This window comes from Ovis canadensis, chromosome 17 (genome assembly GCF_042477335.2).
Source record: "Ovis canadensis isolate MfBH-ARS-UI-01 breed Bighorn chromosome 17, ARS-UI_OviCan_v2, whole genome shotgun sequence".
Taxonomy (NCBI): Eukaryota; Metazoa; Chordata; class Mammalia; order Artiodactyla; family Bovidae; genus Ovis; species Ovis canadensis.
The window spans coordinates 26144897-26169229 of NC_091261.1; the positions used below are offsets into that span (position 1 = coordinate 26144897).

Sequence of the window (24333 nt, forward strand, 5' to 3'; positions counted from 1 at the left end):
ATCATGAAACTTTATTTGGAGGTTAAATAAATCTATTTTTAGAAAGTAATTCTGTTTGATATTCATGTAGTCAGTTATAAATTCAAAATACAGTCTTTGAAGTTCTTTTATAAATTACAATCTTATGTTACTAAGATTATAGTTTCAGATCATAATGGAAGATGGAAACTATTTTGTTTCTGTTTATGGCAAGATAAAAGAAAGCCATTTTTTTTTGCAATCTGCTTTACATAGCTTTATGATAAATGTGTGTATGTTTGTTTTTCTACCTTTGCTCACATTGCTTGAATAAGAAAAGAGGGAAACACTAACAATCTTAGTACAGACACTGGAGTGAAAGGAAAATGAGAAATATACCATACTTTAAAAAGGGATGAGGATCTGGGTATGTTGATTTAGTAATGCTAATGAAAAATGAATTTATGTATATATATATATTTTTAATTTTAGTTAAATTTCAAAGTAATTCCCTTTGAATATCCATCTGTCCACCTAAATGTTAAAATAGTATTAGCACATTTTGCCAATATGTTGCTGAACTCTGCTAATTTCCTCCTGAAGTTCGATTAGTAAAGAAAACTTTGATTGAATTCATTTTATCACAGTCAAGAAAAAATGAAACAAAAATATCTTGAACAAATCTGGACCTATGTTTGTGCAAGATGCAAGGGGGAAATAAGCTTTCTGATTTATGTAGATAAGAAAGAAAGAAAGATACCAGCTCACTTATATCCTAATCTTTGTGACCGTATGGACTGTAGCCCACCGGGCACCTCTGTCCATGGAATTCTCCAGGCAAGAACACTGAAGTAGGTAGCCATTCCCTTCTCCAGAGGATCTTCCCAACTCAGAGATGGAACCCAGGTGTCCTGCATTGCATCTGAGCCACTAGGAAAGGTTCTGTACTTGTATCTAATGTGATGGTGGGTGAGAACAGACATGCTGGAGTGAAACAGGACATTCCTTCTTGATTCTGAACTGATTCGACTGTGAGAAGATATACTTCTCTGAGCAACAGTAAGAGCGTATACTGGAGCAAGGTTAAATCTCTGTTTGAGGGAACAGTCTAAATCCACTTCAGAGAATACACTAAAGTCACTTTTTTTTTTTGGTCAAAATGAGTTTGTCATCCTTACAAAACTTATGATCCAAATAAAATAAAATAACTGAAATGAAAAAGTAAATGGCAATGAAATTTTTAATGTTACTCTTTGACTTACTTTCAAGGCCAAAGATACAGATATTAAGCAATATATATATATATATATGTTTATATACACATATATATTATTTAATATTTGCTTTGCTTGGACCTAATTTGATCATTTTTGTAAATTACATCTTGATTGAGATGATCTGGGCTTCCCTTATGGCTCAGCTGGTAAAGAATCCGCCTGCAGTGTGGGAGACCTGGATTCGATTCCTGGGTTGGGAAGATCCCCTGGAGAAGGGAAAGGCACCCACTCCAGTATTCTGGCCTGGAGAATTCCATGGACAGTCCATGGAGTTGCAGATTCGGACACGACTGAGCGACTTTCACTTCAGATGACCCAGTCACTATGACTTGTGAGAGATATACCTATTCTTACACTAGTGTTTCAATTGCTAAGTTTAATATTAAGTGAAAAAAAAAAAAACTCCATCATGTTATGTCTCAAAATGAGACAAACTGAGAAACAAAAGATAATCATATCTTGACACATCAACTTCCCCTAAATATTTACATGGGTTGGTGAAGGACTGCAAGCTTATAGTACAGAACAAAATGGTTTTCAAACCTTGATTATTAGTCTCCTAAAAGTCAATTTTCAAACCACTTCCATTTCTGTGCACTTGTAACTTTTCATACTAATGGTATTTTAAGGCTTAGTATTTAGAAAGGACCTTAGAGATTACCTAGTGACCCTGCCAACCAAGGCAGAAATTCTTTAGACAATGTCCCTGACAGATTGTCAGCTAACCTTTACTTGTACATGTCCAATAGTGGGGAGGTCCTTTGTGTATCAACCCATGCCATAATTGGACAGCTATACATTTTATAAAATTTGCCTTCCTATTTAGCTGAAATCTGTCACCCTAGAATTCCTGATCATCAATCCACTCATCTGCCTAGATCAACATAGAGTCAGTATTTCCTGTCTTTTGTCAGCCCTCAAGTATTTGAAGATGTTGCTGTGTTCTGCTTAATTGTTTGAATCCCCTTAAGATGTAAAACTAGATGTTACTCCTTCTGCCCTTACTCAACTATATTGCCACTATCTCTCAATGCATTCTTTTTTTTTTATTGGCATATAATTGCTTTGCAATGATGCGTTAGTTTCTACTGTACAATTAATTGAATCAGCTGTATGTATACATGCATCTCTTCCCTCTTGAGCCTTCCTTCCACCCTCACCCCCATCTCGCTGCTCTAGGTCTCTGCAGAGCACTGAGCTGAACTCTCGGTGCTGTATAGCAGCTCGCCACTGTCTGTCTGTTTTATACCCAGTATGTATATGTCAATCCTGACGTCCCATTTCATCCCTCCCTCCCTCCCCCTGACCCCTGCTGTGCCCACGTGTCCAGTCTCTGCGGTTCTCTAGATCTACATCTCTATTAGTGCCCTGCAAGCAGGTGCATCTGTACCATTTCCCGAGATTCCATATAATGCCCTATGTAAATGATTGCAAGCAGAGATCAACACCATGTTCTAAATGTAATGCGGAGAACACAGAATAAAACAGAACAAAGGTCTGCATTTTCTTCCCTTCATCCTCCCTTTCTTCCTTTCTGTATATAACGCTGACAATCTACTAGGCACTTTTCTAAGCACTTCACGAATATGAACTTCCCAAAACTTTATTTTATAGCCTAAGGATTAAGTTTTAAAATGGGAAAACCTCCCCCGAGGGGCTGAATGACTTGCTCAGTGGCTCCCACCCGAGGAACCAGTGCGAGGCCATCTGACTCCAAGTGCATGCTTCTAAGAGCCTAGAATGTCTCTCCCGATCTGCATTTACCTCTTTGTTCTTGGATCCATAAATTTCCTGACCTTTATAAAACAATTTTTTCTCACTGTGTAATAAATTGAAACATGTAGTCCTTTTTCATATATACTGCTCTCTAGCAAGCTTTCTCTTGAGCTCTACTGGGATAATATGTTGCAGTGAAATTTAAATATATATATTTTTATTCTTGTCAACCTTACCTCTGAGATAAGCATAATAGCCCAAATAAGTATGGTGGTTATATTGTATATTTTCTATGCTTTAAGAAATGGGGCTGAGATTTATAATAGAATATATTTCTAAACAATGGTATCTAATTAATAGGTAATTTAAGGACTTTAAAATTTTATATAAATAAGTAGGAAAATGACTATTTAAAAGAGATATTCATGGAAGCAGTCTTTTGGATACAGTGAAATACCAACATTGAAAAATCACACAAGGTGTAAAACCAAAACTTACTCATGTGTAATAGCATGTAATGACTCTGAAACCAATTTGTGGTTGACTGTTGGCCTAACCAGACCACAAACTCTTACCCAAGTTTGCAAGGTGGTGACATATGCAATTTGGATTTGGTTCAAGTTCACTTTAGCTCCCCACTGAACAAGCAGGGTAATGATGTCAAAAAGAACAGGGTGTTGGTGAGAAGCTGAAGTTACATGGGACCTGTATAGTTACTTTTTCTCATAAAAGCCCCAAAGTGCCAGGCAGGTAGTGAAGTAGATAGTCAGACTCCTGAGCGAGCTCAATTTTGTGCCATTGTTGGGCTGGAGACCTCAGGGTCTCCTTACTATCACAGAGGGCAAACTTCCAGCCTGGTGATGACCTACTTCTTCCTTCTGTTTCTTTCTGCAACACAGGGCCTATATAGGCTCTTCTTGGTTGACCAGAACCCTATTAATTCTTCCTACAAAAGTATTTCATTTTATTCTGGGTTGTTATGCCACTATGGTGGAAGCCATTAACCATAAGAAATGGGTGGTTCAGAGTTCTCTCTTATAGAAGAAAGAAGTTTTTGAGTGCATATTATTTGCTGAACATCATGCTTCACATTAAATATAGATAGATAGATAGATAGATAGATATTGGATTGGCCAAAAAGTTCATTTGTATTTTTCCATAAGTCGGCCAAAACATCAGAATGAACATTTTTGGCCAACCCAATATCTGTGAGTATGATATGTCCTTTGTCCTCCAAAAGCTTCATAGCCTTCTGAGAGAGAAACACAAGCAAATAAATCATGGTGGATTAAGTTTTTATGATATTATGTGTAAACTGCTTTGGAAACAAAGATAAGAGAGCAGCTGATTCCCAGAGAGGTGGTAGGGGGGAGTATGGAACACTGTTGGTGCTTCAGAAAGAAGGTGGCCCTGGTATTATTGCCACATATTGACAATAAATATTAAAAGTAGATTACTTTTTCAAGTTATGATTTCTGAAAAGGTAATGACCTTAAAAAAAGGCTAGAAATATGACTTTTGTAGGTATCCAGGTCCAGGAGCCCTTATCCTTCTCCAAATACATTGGTTTTCTCCATGATTTTTAATCTGTCTACACCTTCCCCCTTTATAGCTGGCATCATTAGCCTGATGAGGTAACCAAGACAGTAAGAACATCTGGGAGAGAAATCTGTGATGCGAACCAAACCTAACCTCTCCCATTAGTTTCAGTTTGAGTTGACCTCCTCTCAACTGTTGTAAACATCACAACTATTCAACCCAAGTTCACCTACATCCTTTATTCCAAGGATGAAGAGAAGTTTGTTAGGGCCACACACCTTGTAACAGACAATCATGAAAGAATTTTTGTGTAAGAACCCTCCCCATTTGTTGTAAAACTAGATTAAATTTTTTAAAAAATATTACTGCTGCAACATAGAATTTTACTTTAATTTTTTTATTCAATTTCTTTAAATCTCAAACCCTTCTTGTTCGTGAGTATCTGATTAATAATTGTCAGGGGAGAGTAGTATATTAATTCTTTTGTGCTTTAAACATAATATTGAACTGGAGAGCTAACCTCTTATACTATCATACGCTGTTGGAATAGAGAGCAAATTAGACCTAAAATAGCTTCCTCAAAAATACTCTGAAAAAAAAAATTAAAACCATCTGAAAAATAATAGCCTTGTGATAGAATAATGTTTGTTTTAAAACTATTTGTGAATGGGACACAAGTAGTTAGATTAAATGTCTCCTTTCTGCTGTTGACTTGTATCAAGAATTTAATAGGCATTATATTATCAACCTTAAAGTATACATGAGCATCAGAGAAAAGAGAGAAAATGACTTTGCTATTTGACAAAGACCTATTTTAGTTTATGAATTTGGGATTGATGGTTGTATTTACCCTGGCCTCTTCCATATGAAAACTCCTGAGTTTGTTTGTACCTCAGAGTCGTGTGTATCATTAAAAGTGGACAAAAAAAAAAATGCAGTGTTTCGATCCTTTTTTAGATGCCTCTTAGAAATCAGTGATTGTCAGTATTGATAGTGGTTTATTTAACCATCAATCCAACTTTACTGCACTGTGCTATTGAAAATGGATAGATAATAGTTAGCGCCATGGTTCCTGTGATTTTGGAATTACAGATGCCACACGAGTGAGTCCACAAGAAATATTCATTGAAATTTTGAGGCTAATAAAGAATCTAAAAGGTTCAAGCTAGTCAATAGGCTCTTATACACACACACACGTATGTACTTGGTGGTGCATACCACAACATGCTTAATAAGCAATCTTCAGCTAATGATTATAGTTAAAATTAGATGATTGTGAAGCATCCATACAAATTCAGTAGAACAGATCATTCTGAATAAGATAACTGATATAAAGACCTTCATCCATTCCTCTTTATATAAATAGTGTGTAATACAGATTATCACTTATATATATTGTTATCTCCATTTCCTAAACACTTAATGCTCAACAATGTCATTATATGTCTGTGAATATATTTAAACATGATTTAGGAATCTTTTGTGACTGTACAGCCTCCTATAATCACAGCAGTAGTTTTAGTAATAGATTGGAAAAATATTAAAATCAATGTTGCAAATCCTTAATCTGGGCAAGCAGACACTCACAATTAAGTTAGTTCTCAATTTAAAAAAAAAATGGGACTCTATGGACTATTGGTGGAATGATCTGATTTTTAGATTATTGTGTGTGTGTATGTAGTGAACCATCTCAAATTCTATGTGTTTTCAGACCCAAGAGGCAATCACTCGCTCTATCATTATGAGCCATCTTCCTCTAAGTAGCTCAATAGGGATAACAAAACCCATTTCGGTCTCAATTCTAGTTTAATTCCCAGCTGGAACTTGAAATGAGGCTGTAATGAACTTGAACTTGCAGCAGCGATTATCTCATATGTGCATATCAAAGTGTTCAGATACAGTCGCAGTGTTTCCATATACTATTCAGAAAGCATTCAGTTCCGCAGATACAGATGAAAAGCAGAGTCGTTAGGGCTCCCCAGATTATTGCTGGGCACAGGGCAGCCAGTCAGGTTGTGTTGTATTTTAATTTCTATATAACAGGATGACAGAACAGCATTATAGCGTGATCTGAGGATTTTGAAAAATGACCTATAGAACTGCATCCCCATCAGAAGTTTCTCAGTTAATGCATCAATAGTCAGCAGTGTTATCCAAAGAAAAATACATGATGGCAAAGGTTGGTCATGTATGATATATCACTAAGTACATTTAGTGATAGGTTGATTCGAATCATAAAATATTTCTTTAAAAAAAAAGAACAGATCACTCCAGTGTCCAAATAGTTCCCTAAAACCATTTAGGCTTTTAGGAAGACACATTCATTCCTTTGACTGTCATAGGCATCATTCAATATTTTATTACTAAAGTACTAAATTACATTTTGTGGACATGGATGAATGACTGTGCTGATTTAGATATTTAATAGGCCAGAATTCAAGTACGAATAAGTTAAGCCTCCAATGGATGAGGTTGCTGGAGTTTATGTCAACATGTAAAAATCGACACAAGAAAGATCTGAATCAGGGTTCTTATTGCATCATTTTTACTGTCTGGTAGAGAGCTTGGTAATTAGTAAGTCACTATCCTCCCACAATTTTCTACATGTCGGTTATCTTCTCTCCATGGTTTCTTGGAGATTGGACGATGCAGGTAACTTCTGAGTTAAGCATTCAAACACATGTAAAGTAGTTTTTGAGAAGCAGGCACACGAATATAGGTACAATTTTAACTTTTCTTTATGTGAAAATGGGGTGACCCAATACTGGGGCCAAGAATATGAGTCAGAGTCTCTCATGTTTCTTAATAAGATACCAGTGGCCCCACTATCACCAGTGACTAGAAACATGCATATTTCCTTTCTGTTAGCAACACAGAAGGTTGGCATCTAATTAGTATCTGTGTCGGATCAGGCAGTCCCATTTCTCCCCAGATTCCCTCCCAGGAGTGTCTTCTGGAAGCCCATCCTTGGTGTACTGGCTCATATTCATGTTGAAACCTGCATCTGATCAGTTCCCTGCATGCTTAGGAACCTGTAAGTAGCCCGTCACATTATCACTCGTTTCCTGGCCTTCTCCTTGTCTACAGCTCTTTTCCTCCTAAACCCTGGGTCCTTGAAGCCACTGTCCTTTGGCCGCTGTCTGTGTCTGCTGTATTCTTCCCTTTAATTTGCCTAAGAAACGGTCATGCATTTATAACACCTGCCCTGAATCATACCCCCACTGTGATGCTTCCTGGTTCCTTTTTCAGTGCTTGACTGTACAGACATTCATCATGAGATGTAGGTATTTGTATAATTTGAATATCTTTTCTCCCTCTCTGAGCCCTGAAAGCAGGTACATATTTATTCATCTTATACAATGTCTGGTACATGATAGAGGGTGAAGAGTTGGAAATGCAGAGTCAGAATTCTATAGGTGGAAATCCTGAGGGAACATAGACGTTAGGCTTAGAGAGTCTCAAGGCCAATTCTCTCGACTATGGTGCAGTGGGAAAGAATCCGCTTGTTAGTGCACGAGATGCAAGAGATGTGAGTTCGATCCCTGGCTCAGGAAGATCCCCTGGAGCTGGAAATGGCAACCTGCTCCAGTATTCTTGCCTGGAAAATTCCTTGAGCAGAGGAGCCAGGTGGGCCATAGCCCACAGGGTCACAGAGAGTCAGGCATGACTGAGTGACTGAGTGCACACACACACACACACACACACACACACACACACACACACACAATAATTAAGTCTATTTAGGTTTAAATACATGCCACTAGTCAGAGCACTCGGCCCAGGACCTGTTTCCCCTATGCTTCATCTCCGTCTCTTTCCTATGTACCATGTGGGTCATATTCGTCATAGTACCCTGGCCTTATTTTTAATCTTCTTCCTTGAGAGGAAACTTTCCTTCAAATAACTGTGTCTAAATAATCCCAAGAGAGGTCCTATTATTACTAAGAAGTTCTAAAATGATAAGAGTTTTTAGAAAACCAAGGGAAAATAAGTTATTTGTGCATGTCTTGACTCTTGGAAATGTTTTCTATTTATTGGGTTGGCTAAGAAGTTCATTTGGGTTTTTCCATATTACAGAAATGAACAAGTTTTTGGCCAACCCAATGTTATATAATTGATGTACACAATGCTTTATTCAGTCCAGTAAAAACAAGCATGTTTTTAAGAAATATATCTAAAGAATAACAAAATTGTTATGAGGGTATTTTGTAAAATACTAGAAAAGACTTTAAATATGATGAGAATGTGATAAAATAGTTTATTATTGATCAAGAAAGACTCAGTGTTAATTCCAAGGAAATCAGAACAACATATTATTGCAGTATAGTGTATTATTTCATGCTTTGTTCAAAATAAAGCTACCAAAGAAAATGAAGAGATGAGAGAAGTGGTCTTATCTTGACTTATAATAATAAAATGTTCACATTGCTTTTTTGCAGTCATGAATTCTGAATCTACAAATGTTTATAAGGCAGCCCTGGATTTCATCTTTTATTACTAAATAAAAAGAAGATTGAGACATTTATCTTAGTTAAAAATAAAAATAAAATGACACCTACTCTAAATACATGTATAGATGAATAAGACATTTTGTCAGAATTATTTAATGATTGAACTGATTTTCTACTTAACATGTGAGCCATCGTGACCTTGGTGTGCAGATATTTACTTGAGTAAATGATTTAGTTTTCTGTTTAGTCTATAGCTTTAAACTTTATTCTGAACTTTTGTTAAGGCACCATTTCCTAATTTTTGTTCCTCGGAACACCAGTTACATTTCTGATGTTACATAAGTATTCAAAGGGAAAAAAAAAAGCTTGTCTATATCTCAGAATATTACAGTGTATATGTGTTATAGGAATAATGAAAAAGTATAATATTAACAGTAAAGTGAATAAAAGATAAAAGAGCACGTGTGTTCAGTCGTGTCTGACTCTTTGAGACCCCATGGACCATAGCTCGCCAGGCTCCTCTGTCCATGCAATTTTCCAGGCAAGAATACTGGAGTGGATTACCATTGCCTCCTCCAGGGGATCTTCCCGACTGAGGGATTGAACCTGCGTCTCCTGCAGCTTCTACATTGGCGGGCAGGTTCTTTACCACTGCACCACCTGGGACGCCCATAATATATGTTCAGTTCAGTTCAGTCGCTCAGTCGTGTCTGACTCTTTGCCACCCCATGAATCGCAGCACTCCAGGCCTCCCTCTCCATCATCAACCCCCAGAGTTCACCCAAACTCATGTGCATCGAGTCAGTGATGCCATCCAGCCATCTCATCCTGTGTTGTCCCCTTCTCCTCCTGCCCCCAGTCCCTCCCAGCATCAGGGTCTTTTCCAATGAGTCAACTCTTCACATGAGGTGGCCAAAGTATTGGAGTTTCAGCCTCAGCATCAGTCCTTCCAATGAACACCCAGGACTAATCTCCTTTAGAATGGACCGGTTGGATCTCTTTGCAGTCCAAGGGACTCGCAAGAGTCTTCTCCAACACCACAGTTCAAAAATCAATTCTTCAGCGCTCAGCTTTCTTCATAGACCAACTCTCACATCCATACATGACCACTGGAAAAACCATAGCCTTGACTAGATGGACCTTTGTTGGCAAAGTAATGTCTCTGCTTTTCAATATGCTGTCTAGGTTGGTCATAACTTTTCTTCCAAGGAATAAGTGTTTTTAATTTCATGGCTTCAATCACCATCTGCAGTGATTTTGGAGCCCAAAAAAATAAAGTCTGACACCTTTTCCACTGTTTCCCCATCTATTTCCCATGAAGTGATGAGACCAGATGCCATGATCTTCGTTTTCTGAATGTTGAGCTTTAAGCCAACTTTTTCACTCTCCTCTTTCACTTTCATCAAGAGGTTTTTTAGTTCCTCTTCACTTTCTGCCATAAGGGTGGTGTCATCTGCATATCTGAGGTTACTGATATTTCTCCCAGCAATCTTGATTCCAGCTTGTGTTTCTTCCAGCCCAGCGTTTCTCATGATGTACTCTACATATAAGTTAAATAAGCAGGGTGACAGTATACAGCCTTGACGTACTCCTTTTCCTGTTTGGAACCAGTCTGTTGTTCCATGTCCAGTTCTAACTGTTGCTCCCTGACCTGCATACAGATTTCTCAAGAGGCAGGTCAGGTGGTCTGGTATTCCCATCTCTTTCAGAATTTTCCACTGTTTATTGTGATCCACACACTCAAAGGCTTTGGCATAGTCAGTAAAGCAGAAATATATGTTTTTCTAGAACTCTCTTGCTTTTTCGGTGATCCAGCGGGTTTTGGCATTTTGATCTCTGGTTCCTCTGCCTTTTCTAAAACCAGCTTGAACATCAGGAAGTTCACGGTTCACGTATTGCTGAAGCCTGGCTTGGAGAATTTTGAGCATTAATTTACTAGCATGTGAGATGAGTGCAATTGTGTGGTAGTTTGAGCATTCTTTGGCATTGCCTTTCTTTGAGATTGGAGAAAACTGACCTTTTCCAGTCCTGTGGCCACTGCTGAGTTGTCCAACTTTGCTGGCATATTGAGTGCAGCAATTCTTATTTCTACATATTATTAGGTATCATTATATAATATGTACTATGCTAGCTACTGGGAACTTCTTAGAAAACCTAATAATTTGTAGAAATAAGAATTGATAGGCTAATAATCTGTACTCTGGTTTTCAATCAGCTGTTTACTTTTTATTAATCTTCCTCTAGGGGGAAGTATTTTAAGGTAATGAGAGTGACAGCTATTTCCTGTTTTACTAAAATGGAGCACTTCTGCTGCTACTGCTGCTAAGTCGCTGCAGTCATGTCTGACTCTTAGCAACCCCATGGACTGCAGCCTACCAGGCTCCTCCATCCATGAGATTTTCCAGGCAAGAGTACTAGAGTGGGGTGCCATTGCCTTCTCCAAAATGGAACACATTAGAATATAATTCTGTAAAACCAAAGGATAAGCCTCCTAATAAATGTTAGTTTCATGTTTCTGTATGAAAATCTTAGATCATACCTAGATTAATTTTGGAATTTTATTTATTCAAAGTCAGGACTTCATAATCCCCTAACCAATTTCTTGGAAACTGGCTTTCAATGAATTATTTGCATTTATATATTGGAAGAAATTAAAAGAATGAATGTCAGTATTTTAGCCGTGTGGTTTGAGAGCTCAACAACTTGACTATCAGTCATAAAGTCAGCTCCTAAATCAATGGCACATGGGTATGATCCATGGCCTTCTTGTTAACTGATTTGTGGTTTGAGGTAATTACATATGGCACCTGGATTGTCTTTCATATTTCTTAAGCCTTTGCCTTTTAATGAATCTTACAAATTGTCATTTATTAATTTGGCTGTAAAATTCCTGCCTATTGATATATTCACCTTTCTGGAGAGAAATATATTTAATGTTCACCACATAACCACAAAACTCATATTTTAGCCAAGTCCAGCATTGTACTGGGTCTTGAGTATCAATCATAGCTTATATGGTTGGTTTTACTGCTTGCATTCCTTTAGTTTTTGGTTTTCCTGCAGAATTTGTCATATACAATATACACTTCTTATTGTGATCCCAACTGCTGCTGTTACTTTTTAACCCCATATTTTCTTCCTAGCCCATTGTCATTTGAGTCCCGTTTATCAGTCCACTTAGACTGTTCAGCTGAACATCTCTGATAACTACTCTCTTGTCAAAGGCAGTGATATAAACAACAGTCTTATTTATATTACATATTGTGTTTCAAAATTGAGTCATGTGCTGACCTCTTTAGAAGAGAGAAGTATTGCATAACCTCCTTTCTGACTTAAGTTATTTTTAGTATAGTGTTACTTACATATACCCAGACGTAAAACCAGGTATGAACTCCCCATGCCTTTAGCACTGATACGACTATAAAGGCAAAGTCAATACACAAATTACACAAAACAAAACCAACAAAATTTGCGTTACCCCAGTTCCTTTGCTGTGACTTGATGCTGTTTTGCTGAATTTAGATTGCGTGTGACTGCGGTTCAGTTTGCATATGCTTTGTGTGCTATGTGACACACTTCTCCCATCACTGATTTTTGAAAATGAGTATAAAACTTACGGGTAGCAGGTACCATTCTTTGCATTTGCTTCTTCTTAGTCCCAAAGTGTCATGAGGGCACTAAGCAATCCTGCATTGTTCTCTCACCGCTCATGAAGACAGTGTCTAAAAATTGGGACCAATGTCGTCGTAAACAGCCAGGCAAGTCATAGTTACTTGTCTGTCAACTTGTCTGTCCAGTTTCAAGTCAACTGGAAATTCTTCCAGTTCTTCCCCTGAACATTTCTCTGACTTTGACGATTTCTCTCCACCACCCTGGGCCTTTCTTATTTGCCGCACACCTTGATTATTTCAATATTCTTTTTCCTGCTTTTTCTGCTTCCAATGTCTCTGCATCAATCTACCCTGTATATTATTTTCAAACGAATCTTTCTAAAATCCAAATGTAGTGTTTTGAACCATACAGTCCTGCAGTGTCATTTTATCTTCTCCTGATCTCTGTCAGATCATGCCCTCTCTGTTCCTCTCAGTCATCTTTTCACCGGGTTTTGACATAAATATGTACTGCTACACACCCATTCAGCAAACAAGCGTAACAAAAACCACAGATCTTTGCCTCTATCTTTCTTTTTCTTTTTCTGTTTTTTAAATACCTAGATGTTGTCTCTCCTTTCGTCTAACTTCTCCTGGGCCAGTCAGTGTAGACTGGGGCTATACCAGGCACACTGGGGTGTGTGATCACCCTAAGCCTAAGCCCACACTGATAACTCTTTGGATTCAAAACCTTTATTTCATTTTATATTGAAATATAGTTGCTTAACAATGTTGGTTTTAGTTTCAAGTGTGCAACAAAGTGATTCAGTTATACATATACATATATCTATCCTTTTTCAAATTCTACATACAATAAAAATTAAGAAAAGAAAACTTCTTTGAGAACACAGGCATTTATGCTAATGAGATGACTGAGTCTGGACCCCCTAAGTAGCATCAAGATGATCTCGGTCACCAGAATGACCAGGAGATGAGAGGATTGCAGGGGCTTTGGGCTAGAAATTAAGCTCTTGAGCAAAGGGATTTGATGAACATCCAGGTTGGTGAGGACATCTGAATGCTGGGAGGGTTACACACCCCAGTTCCATGAGGGACAAAATCTGTGCTGGGGACCTCACCCTATGTACTTCTTCATATGATTATCATACATTTTATTCACATTTTAGCATGTGAAATATACTTTCTTTCTACATATACTATATTAAGTTATTTTATTACCCTTGAAGCTGCCTACCAATGCAAGAGACACAAGAAAAGTAGATTCAATCCCTAAGTCAGGAAGATCCCCTGGAGGAGGGTATGGCAACCCACTCCAGTATTCTTCCATGGAAAATCCCATGGATGGGGAGCCTGGCAGGCCACAGTCTACTAGGTTGCAAAGCAATGGACACAACTGAAGCGACTTAGCACACAAAGATAAAAAACCTTTATTTCTTGTATGGCAATAACTACATATTTTTCACCAATTCTTGGTATGTCGGGCTGCTCTGGTTAGACTGTAAGGCCATGTACGCAGGTACTGTAATCTGTATAGTTTCTGGCACAATGCATAATGTAGACAAGAAAAGTGAATGACAGTAATTAAGAGCACAGACAGGAGTCAGAGGGAACCGGATTCTAATTCTAGCTCTACCACCAGTGTCAGCTTGGGTAGTCCACCTAGCATCTGCATTTTCCCATTTGTGCAATAAGTCTCTGTACCCACCTCACAGTAGTGATGTAAAAGTTAAGGCGATCACTGGGTGAAGTGATTGGTATTTGTGAAGCAGTCGCTGCTCAATAAGCGGTTACCTTTATTATTAACTTTCTATGAGCTTAGTTGATGCTTTATGCATGAGTGTTCTCGGAACCATCCATTAGTTTTCTTCCTTCCTGAATTTCTCCGTGTTTTATAAGTTGAAACAGCAGCAGCCACAGGGGCAGGTTCAGAAAGGACAATTGTACACCGCAATCATGTAGGAAAATGAGCCAGAGCACCATAGGGATTACTGAGGAGCAGTGAGATCACAGTGAGTCATATGGAGGTTCTCCAGCTCTGGTTCCTCCCAAGCCTGAGTGCATTTCTGTACAACAGTGTGCCAGACAACTTGTCCTCACAATGCAGAAAACCCGAGGAGTAAGAAAAGGGCTCCTTGTTAGGGAGGGAGCATGAGCGGAGATTCTGTTTTCGTTGTGTGCAAACTGAAGAATATATACTTAATCTAACTGTCCTGCGCACAGTCTCTGCCCTGTAGTTGCGGACTGCTAATGAGTTCCTGATCTTCCTCTGGAGCCTCTGCTTCCTCTTCTGAAAAATGAAGGGGTTTGATGATGTAATCTCTAAGGTTGCCTTCTGGCAGTAACAATCTGAGTTGTAGAAAAATGTTAAGCAACTTCGAGGGAGCCTAAACAAGAGAAGGATTCCTCAGTTAGCTCAGACAGTAAAGAATCTGTCTGCAATGCAGGAGACGCAGGTTTGATCCCTGGGTTGGAAAGATCCCCTGGAGAAGGGAATAGCATTCTTGCCTGGAGAATCCCATGGACAGGGGGGCCTGGCAGGTTACAGTCCATTGGGTCACAAAGAGTCAGACACGACTGAGCAACTAGCATACACAAATGAGGAAAGAAGGGGAGAAGACCCTCTTTCTAAGCTCTGTGTCTCTGTGTCTTACTCAGTTGAACAGAAGAGAGTTGATACAGAATGTAATTTCTAAGAGATGTGGAACAAAACACAAGCCAAGTGGGTAGAAAGAAAAAATGATGGGGCCCTTACGATCCTCTTGCTTCTACTGTAATGAAACTATTGACACATTTTTTATTTTAATAATTAAAAAAATAGTACTGATGAACCTATTTGCCAGGCAGGACTAAAGACACAAACATAGAGAACAGACTTCGGACACAGCAGGAAAGGAGAGGGTGGGGCAAATGGAGAGAGCAGCCCTGCCGCATATACACTGCCATATTTAAAGCAGAGAGCTAATAGCAAGTTGCTGTATAAGGCAGGGAGCTCAAGCTGGTGCTCTGTGACAACGTAGAGAGGCGGGATATGGTGAGGTGGTGGGGAGGTTCAAGAGGTAGGGAACATACGTATACCTATGGCTGATTCATGTTGTTGTATGGCTGAAGCCAACGCAATATTGTAAAGCAATTATCCTCCTATTAAAAATAAATAATAAAAAAGCATGAAAAAATAAATATCATATTGATGAGTCAAAAAAAAAAAAAAGTTAACTCGAAGCAATTACTGCAATTGGCTCCAAGTGATATTTTGTACTCTCATGGATAGCCATCTGTTTGGCAAACGGCACAGCCATTTCAAGAATTATTGCAGGAAATGGTTGCAAGTGTCAGAAAGAATGGCTCTGTTAGACTCAGTTTGATTATCTGCATCAGTGTAGTTACAAAAGCAGACAGAAGGGAAAAAAAAATGTATCTGAGACAGAATACTCTCTCGTGGGTCTTGCCATTTGTAATTGCTACCTCTGTCTAGCATGAACCCCACTCAACTATCACATATATAGTCTCTCATTCATTTCTATTTACTTTGCTTTACTCCCGACCTTTATAACTTTTGACCTGGACCACTGCAGTACTCTCTTAATTACTCTTTCTTCTAGTCCCTCACCTGCTAATCTGTTTTACACATTCCTCTCAAAGAGATTTTCCTGCAGTTCAACCCCAGTCATGTGACTCCCACTACAAAGACAGTAATATTAAAATTCTTTAGCCTGGAATTCAGAGGCTTCTCTTACTTCAAGATCAGTCAACTTATTCTATATGACAACCCCTTCCTCTTTCTTTTTATTCTTAGATTGTAGTCAGTTCAAACTATTTAAGCCACAAAGATGGTACTCAAAAAAATATTCTTGGATAACTATTTAAATAAAAAGTCCTACTTGAGTTTTTAACTGTTATTTTACCAACTTATTTCATGAGAGATATCTTAGGGAATGGTGTTTTCATGGCATTGTATTCTGTACTTCTTAGAGGGCTTGAGAGGTCTAGGTCAAAAAGGAAAATTCATCTAGCATGCGTGTTTGCTGAGTCACTTCAGTCATGTCCGACTCTGACCCCGTCGACTGTCACCACCAGGCTCCTTGTGCATAGGATTCTCCAGGGGGTTATGGGTATACCTATGGCTGATTCATGTTGAGGTTTGACAGAAAACAACAAAATTCTATAAAGCAATTATCCTTCAATTAAAAAATAAGTATTAAAAAAAAAGAATACAGGAGTGGGTCACCATTTCCTACTCCAGGTGGTCTTCCCAACCCAGGGATCAAATTCACGTCTCTTACATCTCCTGCATTGGCAAGCAAGTTCTTTATCACTGGTGCTACCTGGGAAGCCCAAATTAATCAAGATTCATGGCCAGTTGCCTATAAGTTATAGTGATACCAAACCGATTTTAAAATGGAAAAGAAATACTCAGCATTGAACAGGAAAGCAAGAGGAAGCATCTGTCTGTATCAGTCGGAGACAGGTGGGAGTATCCTTTAAGATCATTTGTTAGCCCCAGGTACAGAAGTTCTGGGAAGCCAATTGTAAGGCTTTCCCAGTGGCTATAATCAGAAATAGCATGTTGGATACAATATCAGGCACCAGATAATTACAGGTCACCAGCAGTATTAGAAATTAAAAGGGAAGCAGAACAATACATTCTAGTGTAGTCAATTTGATAGTCATTTGTGTTGATAAAATGCTCTAATTAGTTGTTTTTGTGTGTATATGATCATGGGAAGGCTTCAGTCCAAAGAACCATATGAAAAGGCAACAGTTCAGGAGCAACATAGACTGAAACTTCTATGTGAATGTAAAATGTAAATACTTGGGACTTACAGACACTGAGCTTCAAAACTGTACAAAGATGCTACTCCAACCACAGGACCAGCAGCATAGATGTTCTGAATAATTGTGGCATGAATGCTTAGGTGACCAAAAATTCAACCTTGGCTTTATTTGTTTACTAAACCACTGATAATATATTGTGAAAAGTTCTGATTGTGTCACAAAGAGGAAAGAGATGAAGCTTCTAATTAGGTTATGGTTACCTTTGGTTCCACATCCAGATGAGCCAGGGAGTGTTTTGGTTAGTGGATTTCTTGGGTAGTTCAGTTGGTAAAGAATCTGCCTCCAATACAGGAGACCCAGGTTCTATCCCTGGGTCAGGAACATCCCCTGGTTCGGGAATGGCAACACAATCCATATTCTTGCCTAGAGAATTCCATGGACAGAGGAAACTGGCCGGCTACAGTCCATGGGGTTCACAAAGAGTCAGACACGACTGAACAACTAACACACATTTAGTAAGGACTTTTTGATAAGCAATGAAAGCTCCCTATTTTGTAGCTAGTCCTCAACCCATAAATATCTACTTTTTTTTCTGAAAACACAAAGATGACCAACTCTCAGGTTTTCTTGAATCTTCCCCATATTCTCTTTCCACTGTGCTTCCGGGCATGTTTATCTCACGGATCCCAAAGCACTGGTCGATCCTATTGCCTCTTAGAGGCTCTGTGCTGTCTTTCCTCTTCTTTCACCATCAAGGCTCTGAACACAGTAGTTAAAATAATGTGCTGCCTCCCATTCTTTGCTGTTTATTTGTCCGTTGTTTATATACTAATTTCTGTTTCTAAAATTCTACTGAAAGTCAAAGGCTACAAGTCACAAAGTTATGGAGTCCAGTAACCTGTCTTTACTTGGCAACCGCCTCGCTCCAATTGACGCAGAGGTTAATCCTCTTTCTTTGAATCTGCGACTGTTTTCTCATGTCACTGCGTGCCCTCTGCCTCCTTCCTCGCTGACCTTACAAGTGCAAGCATTCCCAGAGCTTTACCCTCAGCCCTCATCTCTGCTTATTTTATACTCTCAACATGGGTGACTTCCTCTAATTAACTCACTTCTTGAAGGTAACTTCCAAATGTTTGGTATAGATCCTGTCTAGACCTAGCTTTGTTAAGAATATCTAAAGTTTTATATCAAGTACAACATATTTAAACAGCATTATTTATAGTTGCCAAGGTATGGAAACAACCTTAATGTCCATCAACAGACCAATGGATAAGGAAGATGTGGTGCATGGTGTGTGTGTGTGTGTGTGTGTGTGTGTGTACAATGGAATATTACTCAATCAAGTAAAAAAATGAAATTCTGCCATTTGCAATAATGTGGATGGACTTGGAGGGCATTATGGTTTCTGAAATGTCAGACAGAAAAAGACAGACACTATGTGGTATTGTTTATATGTAGAATCTAAAAAATATGACCAACTAATGCATAAAACAAAAAAGAAATAGATTCACTGGTATAAAGAACAATTTCATGGTTACCAGTCAGGACAGGGAAGGAGGAAGGGGTAATATATTGATGGAGGAATAAAGTGTTATTATGAGATTATATGAAATCATGTGTGTGAAGCTTTTGAGAATTATAAAGCACTATAAAACTTAAAGAATCTTTCATTCAGTGGTGGTTTTGTTGCTAAGTCGTGTCCGACTCTTGTCACCCCATGGACTGTAGCCTTCCAGGCTCCTTTGTCCCTGGGATCCTCTAGGCAAGAATACTGGAATGGCTTGCCATTTTGTTCTCCAGAGGATCTTCCCAACCCAGAAACTGAACCTGGATCTCCTGCGTTGCTGGCAGATTCTTTACCGACTGAGCTACGAGGAAAGCCATGAAATCATAAAAAATAAAAATAAAATTTAAAAGAATCCACATGCAGTGTGAACCCAGGAGACCTGGAGTTCGATCCCTAGGTTGGGAAGAACCCCTGGAGAAAGGCATGGCAAGCCCTCCAGTATTCTTGCCTGGAGAATCCCATGGACAGAGGAGCCTGGCAGGCTATAGTCCATAGGGCTGCAAAGAGTTGGACACATCTGAGCGACTAGCACAGCAGCATATTTGAATAGAATGCATTTCCTCCTAAAACCTGAACATATTTTTATAACTTTCTCTCCCTTATCTTCCCCTACCTAAACTGTTTTTTGGTTTTTGGTTTTTTTTTGACTGAGCTGGATCTTCATTGCCTTTGTGCGCACTTTCTCTAGTTGCAGCATGCCTGTGTTCATGCTGAGTTACTTCAGTCGTGTCTAACTCTTTGTGACCCTATGGACTGTAGGCTGCCAGCCTCCTCTGTCCATGGGATTCTCCAGGCAAGAATACTGGAGTGGGTTGCCATACCCTCCTCCAGGAGATCTTCCCAAGCCAGAGATCGAACCCACGTCTCGCATTTTCTGCATTGGCAGACAGGTTTTACAACTAATGCCACCTGGAAAGCCCCTCGTTGCAGCAAGTTGGGGCTATTCTTCATTACAGCATGCGGGCTTCTCACTGCAGTGTCTTCTCTTGTTGTGCAGTGCAGACTTTCGGGCATAGGGCCTTCAGTAGTTGAGGCACACAGGCTCAGTAGTTGTTGTGCTGGGACATAGTTACTCCACAGCATGTGGAATCTTCCCAAACCAGAGATGGAACCCTGTTCCTTGCATTGGCAGGCAGATTCCTATCTACTGTACCACCAGGGAAGTCCCGCCTACCTAAACTCTTAACATACTGTCTACTTTTCAAATTACTTCTGTTTTAGAATCTGTAACTTCTTAACCCTTCTCCGATACTCCAAGTTCAAACTCTGTCATCTCTGGCTTTGACTATTAGAATAGCCTCCTAACTGGTCTCCAGGGCTTCCCTGGTGGCTCAGATGGTAAAGATTCTGCCCAAAATGCAGGAGACACAGATTCAGTCTCTGGGTTGGGAAGATTCCCTGGAGAAGGGAATGACTATCCGCTCAAATATTCATGCCTAGAAAATCCCATGGATAGAGGAACCTGGTGGGTTGCAGTCCATGGGGTCACAAAGAATTGGACATTACTGAGCAATTAACACTTTCAGCTGGTCTCCTTGTGTGTGTGCGTGTTAGTCACTGAGTTGTGTACAACTCTTTGCAACCTCATGGACTATATAGCCCAGCAGTCCAACTGAATTTCAAAAAACATTTGAAAATTCTATCCATGGAATTCCCCAAGCAAGAATACTGGAGTGGGTTGACATTTCCTTCTCCAGGGGATCATCTCGACCCAGGGATCAAACCCAGGTCTCCTGCATTGGAGGCAGATTCTTGACTGTCTGAGCCACTGATTGGCTCCATGTCTGGTTGGTCTCCATGTCTGATGGTCAGCCCTGATTGGTCTCCATGTCTCTGGTTTATTCCATCCCTTCTGCAGGCCTGGCTCGAGCCATCTCGGCTGCTGCAGCTAGGTGCTGTGCATAGCTCATCACACCATCCCACTCCTCATTGGTCCTCAGTGTTTGTCCACCCATCATTTCGAAAATAAAGTCTAAGTTTTTATCATCAATACAAACATTTACAACATAGCCCCATCTCATTTTAAAACAATTTAGTTGAATTTCTTGTCACAAAAGAGGTGTTCATTTCAGAAAAAGTCCAAAATATATAACCAACGAGAAAGAAAATACTAATTTTAATTTTTCTGTCTTCATTTATTTCCTTTCTGCCACATTATTGCAACCAAAGTGAACTGTGGGTCATTCCTAAGTGCATCTGACATTTTCCTTTCTCCGTGACTTTCTGTGCTATTTACATCCCCCAAAACTCCACACAATTTCTCACCATTGAAATTCTGTTCAGCCTTCACTGTCCATCACAAAAGTTAATTTCTCTAAAATGCCTTCCTTCCCTGATCTTTAAATCTCCATAGCCTAGATCAGTGATAATACATGTAAAGCACTTTGAGTCATAGCTTAGAGTTCTTTGTCCTTGGTGGACTTTATATTTTATCTTCGGTCATTGTCATAGTTGAGTACCTGTTGTTTTTAACCACATGCTTGTATCTAAAAACCCACTCCATGGTTATTAAATGTATTTATTCTCTTTCACTAGGATTTTCGTAAGACTTCAGGTTCAGAAGTTGCTAATATAAATTGTGGCTTTGTGCAGTTCACTTGGGATGGTGGGAATAGGAGAAAGAGAAAGAGAAATGGCAAAAAGTTGAAATCAGGAGAAAGAAACGCTCTCCTAGAGAAGAAAATGACGATTCCAGGGGCAAGAACACTAAGGTGATCCTTCTGGAGCATCTCATTCCAAGATGGAGTAGAAATGAATGTTTAATAATGCCAGTACTGTGGTGGTGATGTCTGATGTTGAACTGGTCCGTACTCGGCTTCATCCATTCCAGATGCAGCAAAGAAAACCCAAAGTCCATCACTTTGAAAGGCTGGCAGGATTTATCTAACTGACTAGAATCTCATGAAAATGGCAAGAGTGGGAAGGGATTGAAAAAACCTGAAAAACCCAAGAGATTGTAGCGAAAGAAGATATACCTGAACTTCCTCCTTGAGATTCAGGAGCCTTGGTCTCAGTGCTGAGCAGTTGAGAATATTTGCATCTCCTTGCATATGGATAAGCACCGCTGGTATTTTGACAAGCCTGGCTCCCTGTGGGAGCCTGGTATGCAGATGGATTTTCGTTCCATAAAAGCTCTTGGGGACATGGTTTTAGGATGTGACCAGAAGAGTGTGTTGGTTGCTTTGCCATTTACGAAAACATAATAGAGGAGCAAGAGTGGAGAAGACAGGAAACCAGCTTCTATTAGTATAAGCCTACAATGATGGAGGGTCATAGGCAGGTCGCAGCAGGGGAGATGGCGCCAAGTGGTCTGACTGGTTGATGGATGGAGGGATGCAGGGTAAATAGTGAAGAAGAATCAGGGGGAGTTGAGCGCTCAACACGAATGTCTGAGAGTGGCTGAATGTCATTTCCTGTGATAGGAAGGAAAAGAGCAACTGGTGTGTAATGGTAGCAGAGAACATGGACTCAAGTTAAGACGTGACCTTGGAACTAGATGGGAGGTACAACTTTTCCTCTGCCCTCCTAGGGTCTCTGGCTGGGCCTGAGCATGAAACTGCCATAAGACACATTAACAGGAGAAAAGCAAACACACTACATATACATGGAAATTCTCAAAAGAAAATGGAGATCCAAAGAAATGTCAAAACCGAAATGCGTTTATACCAGGTTGAACGAAGAAAAGCAATTGTGGAAAAATAACTGAAATATATGGGGCATGCAGGGGAGGGGCTAGAAGAAGATAGGAGTGCTCTCATCTAGGCCTGCTGTATAGAATTCTCTCGGCGTTGACTCCAGTCTCTGGTGATAAGAATGTTTCTTTCCCCCTCGTAGTGGCAGGGCAGCTATCATGCAGTGGTTTTATCTCTTGCTTTCAGGAAGAAAAGGGGAGGTCAGAGTACTCTTCCTGCACCTGCTGTTTTTCAAGTGCCTTTAGCTCGAAATAATCCTTATGCCAGTGTGGCATATTTGGGGGTGGCGTATTCTTCCATGCTTCGTTACTTTAAAATGTCTGTAAGGTAAGCATCCAAGTGAAGATGCAATATATGTGTCTGTAATTTAGAGAAGTGTAAAGTAAGGAGAGAGAAATTTGAGACTCACCATCATATCATCATAGTTATGTCAGCGGACTGGCTGAAATCACCTGGAAGCAGTATCTGTAGTACAGGAACCAGAAGGGTGCTGTCCTGAATCCTGGGGCATCTCAGCATTAGAGACAATGAGAGGAGAAAGAGCCCGAGCTAAGTGGCTGTACATCTGGCCAACGTACTCCTTGTCTGAAAACTGAGATTTAGCAAAAGGAGGGATTTGTTGTTTAGTTGTTCAGCCGTGTCTGACTTTTCGCAACCCCACGGTCGGTAGCCCCCCGGCTCCTCTGTCCATGGAATTTCCCAGGCAAGAATACTGGAGTGGGTTGCCATTTCTTTCTCTAAGCAATCTTCCTGACCCAGGGACCAAACCCACATCTCTCGAAGCTCCTGCATTGGCAGATGGATTCTTTACCACTGAGCTACCTGGGAAGCCCAAGAGAAGGGATAGGGAGAGAATTTTTTATTTTCCTATTTACTTATTTTTAGTGCTGAGAATATGGTAGGTGCCTTTATGTAATCTCTCAGTATTGCTATTGGGTAATCTTAACATTACCCCTTTAAAAGGGAAGATTGGAATTTAACCAAGTGGGTGTTGGGAGGCTGAGCTGATGTTCTTTTCTGTTATTTTTGTTCAGTTGCTAAGTCACATGTCCGACTTTTAGTGACCCCATGGACTGAAGCATGCCAGGCTTGCCTGTCCTTCACTATCTCCTGGAATTTGATCAAACTCATGGCCATTGAATTGACGGTGACATTCAGCCATCTCATCCTCTGTCATCCCCTTCTCCTCCTGCCTTCAGTCTTTCCCAGCATCAGCATCTTTTCCAAGGAGTCAGCTCTTCCCATCAGGTGGCCAAAGTATCTGAGTTTCCACTTCAGCATCAGCCCTTCCAATGAATATTCAAGATTGATTTCCTTTAGGATTGACTGGTTGGATCTCCTGGCTATCCAGGGGACTCTCAAGAGTCTTCTGCAGCACCACAGTATGAAAGCATCCGTTCTTTGGTGCTCAGTCTTCTTTATGGCCCAACTCTCATATCCATGCATGGCTACTGGAAAAAGCCATACCTTTGATATACAGACCTTTGCCGGCAAAGTAATGTCTCTGCTTTTTAACATGCTTAGTCTTCGTTGCAGCACATAGGATCTTCCACCTTCCTTGATACATGCAAACTCTTAGTTGCAGCATATGGAATCTATTCCCCTGACCAGGAACTAAACCCAGGCCCCCTGCATCAGAAGCACAAAGTCTCAGCCACTGGACATCAGGGAAGCCCTTCTTTCCTGTTTGGTGTGTCCAAATGCATATCTGTTGTTAGATACCCACTACTTTCCCAGGGCACCTTCAGA

The 24333-nt window shown here is 39.8% G+C and overlaps 1 protein-coding gene and 1 long non-coding RNA gene across 10 annotated transcripts in view; one reads left to right on the plus strand and one right to left on the minus strand.

The window, feature by feature from the left end:
* Positions 1 to 24333, plus strand: part of INPP4B (inositol polyphosphate-4-phosphatase type II B) — an 883288-nt gene that overhangs the window by 843661 nt on the left and 15294 nt on the right. For 2 of the 9 annotated variants that reach the window (XM_069556833.1, XM_069556837.1), the window contains one exon: positions 8930 to 9402. The exons of the other annotated variants lie outside the window; for them this stretch is intronic. In XM_069556833.1, coding sequence (XP_069412934.1) covers positions 8930 to 8942 — 13 coding nt within the window. In that variant the 3' untranslated portion in view covers positions 8943 to 9402. Of the gene's footprint in view, positions 1 to 8929; positions 9403 to 24333 lie in introns of those variants that run through there. 9 annotated transcript variants of the gene reach the window in all.
* The window catches only part of LOC138422201 (uncharacterized), an 80279-nt gene continuing 76855 nt past the window's right edge, over positions 20910 to 24333 (minus strand). The window contains exons 3-4 of the long non-coding RNA XR_011249791.1: positions 22994 to 23176; positions 20910 to 22904 (exon numbers count right to left, since the gene is read on the minus strand). This is a non-coding gene — a long non-coding RNA (uncharacterized lncRNA). The remainder of the gene's footprint in view (positions 22905 to 22993; positions 23177 to 24333) is intronic.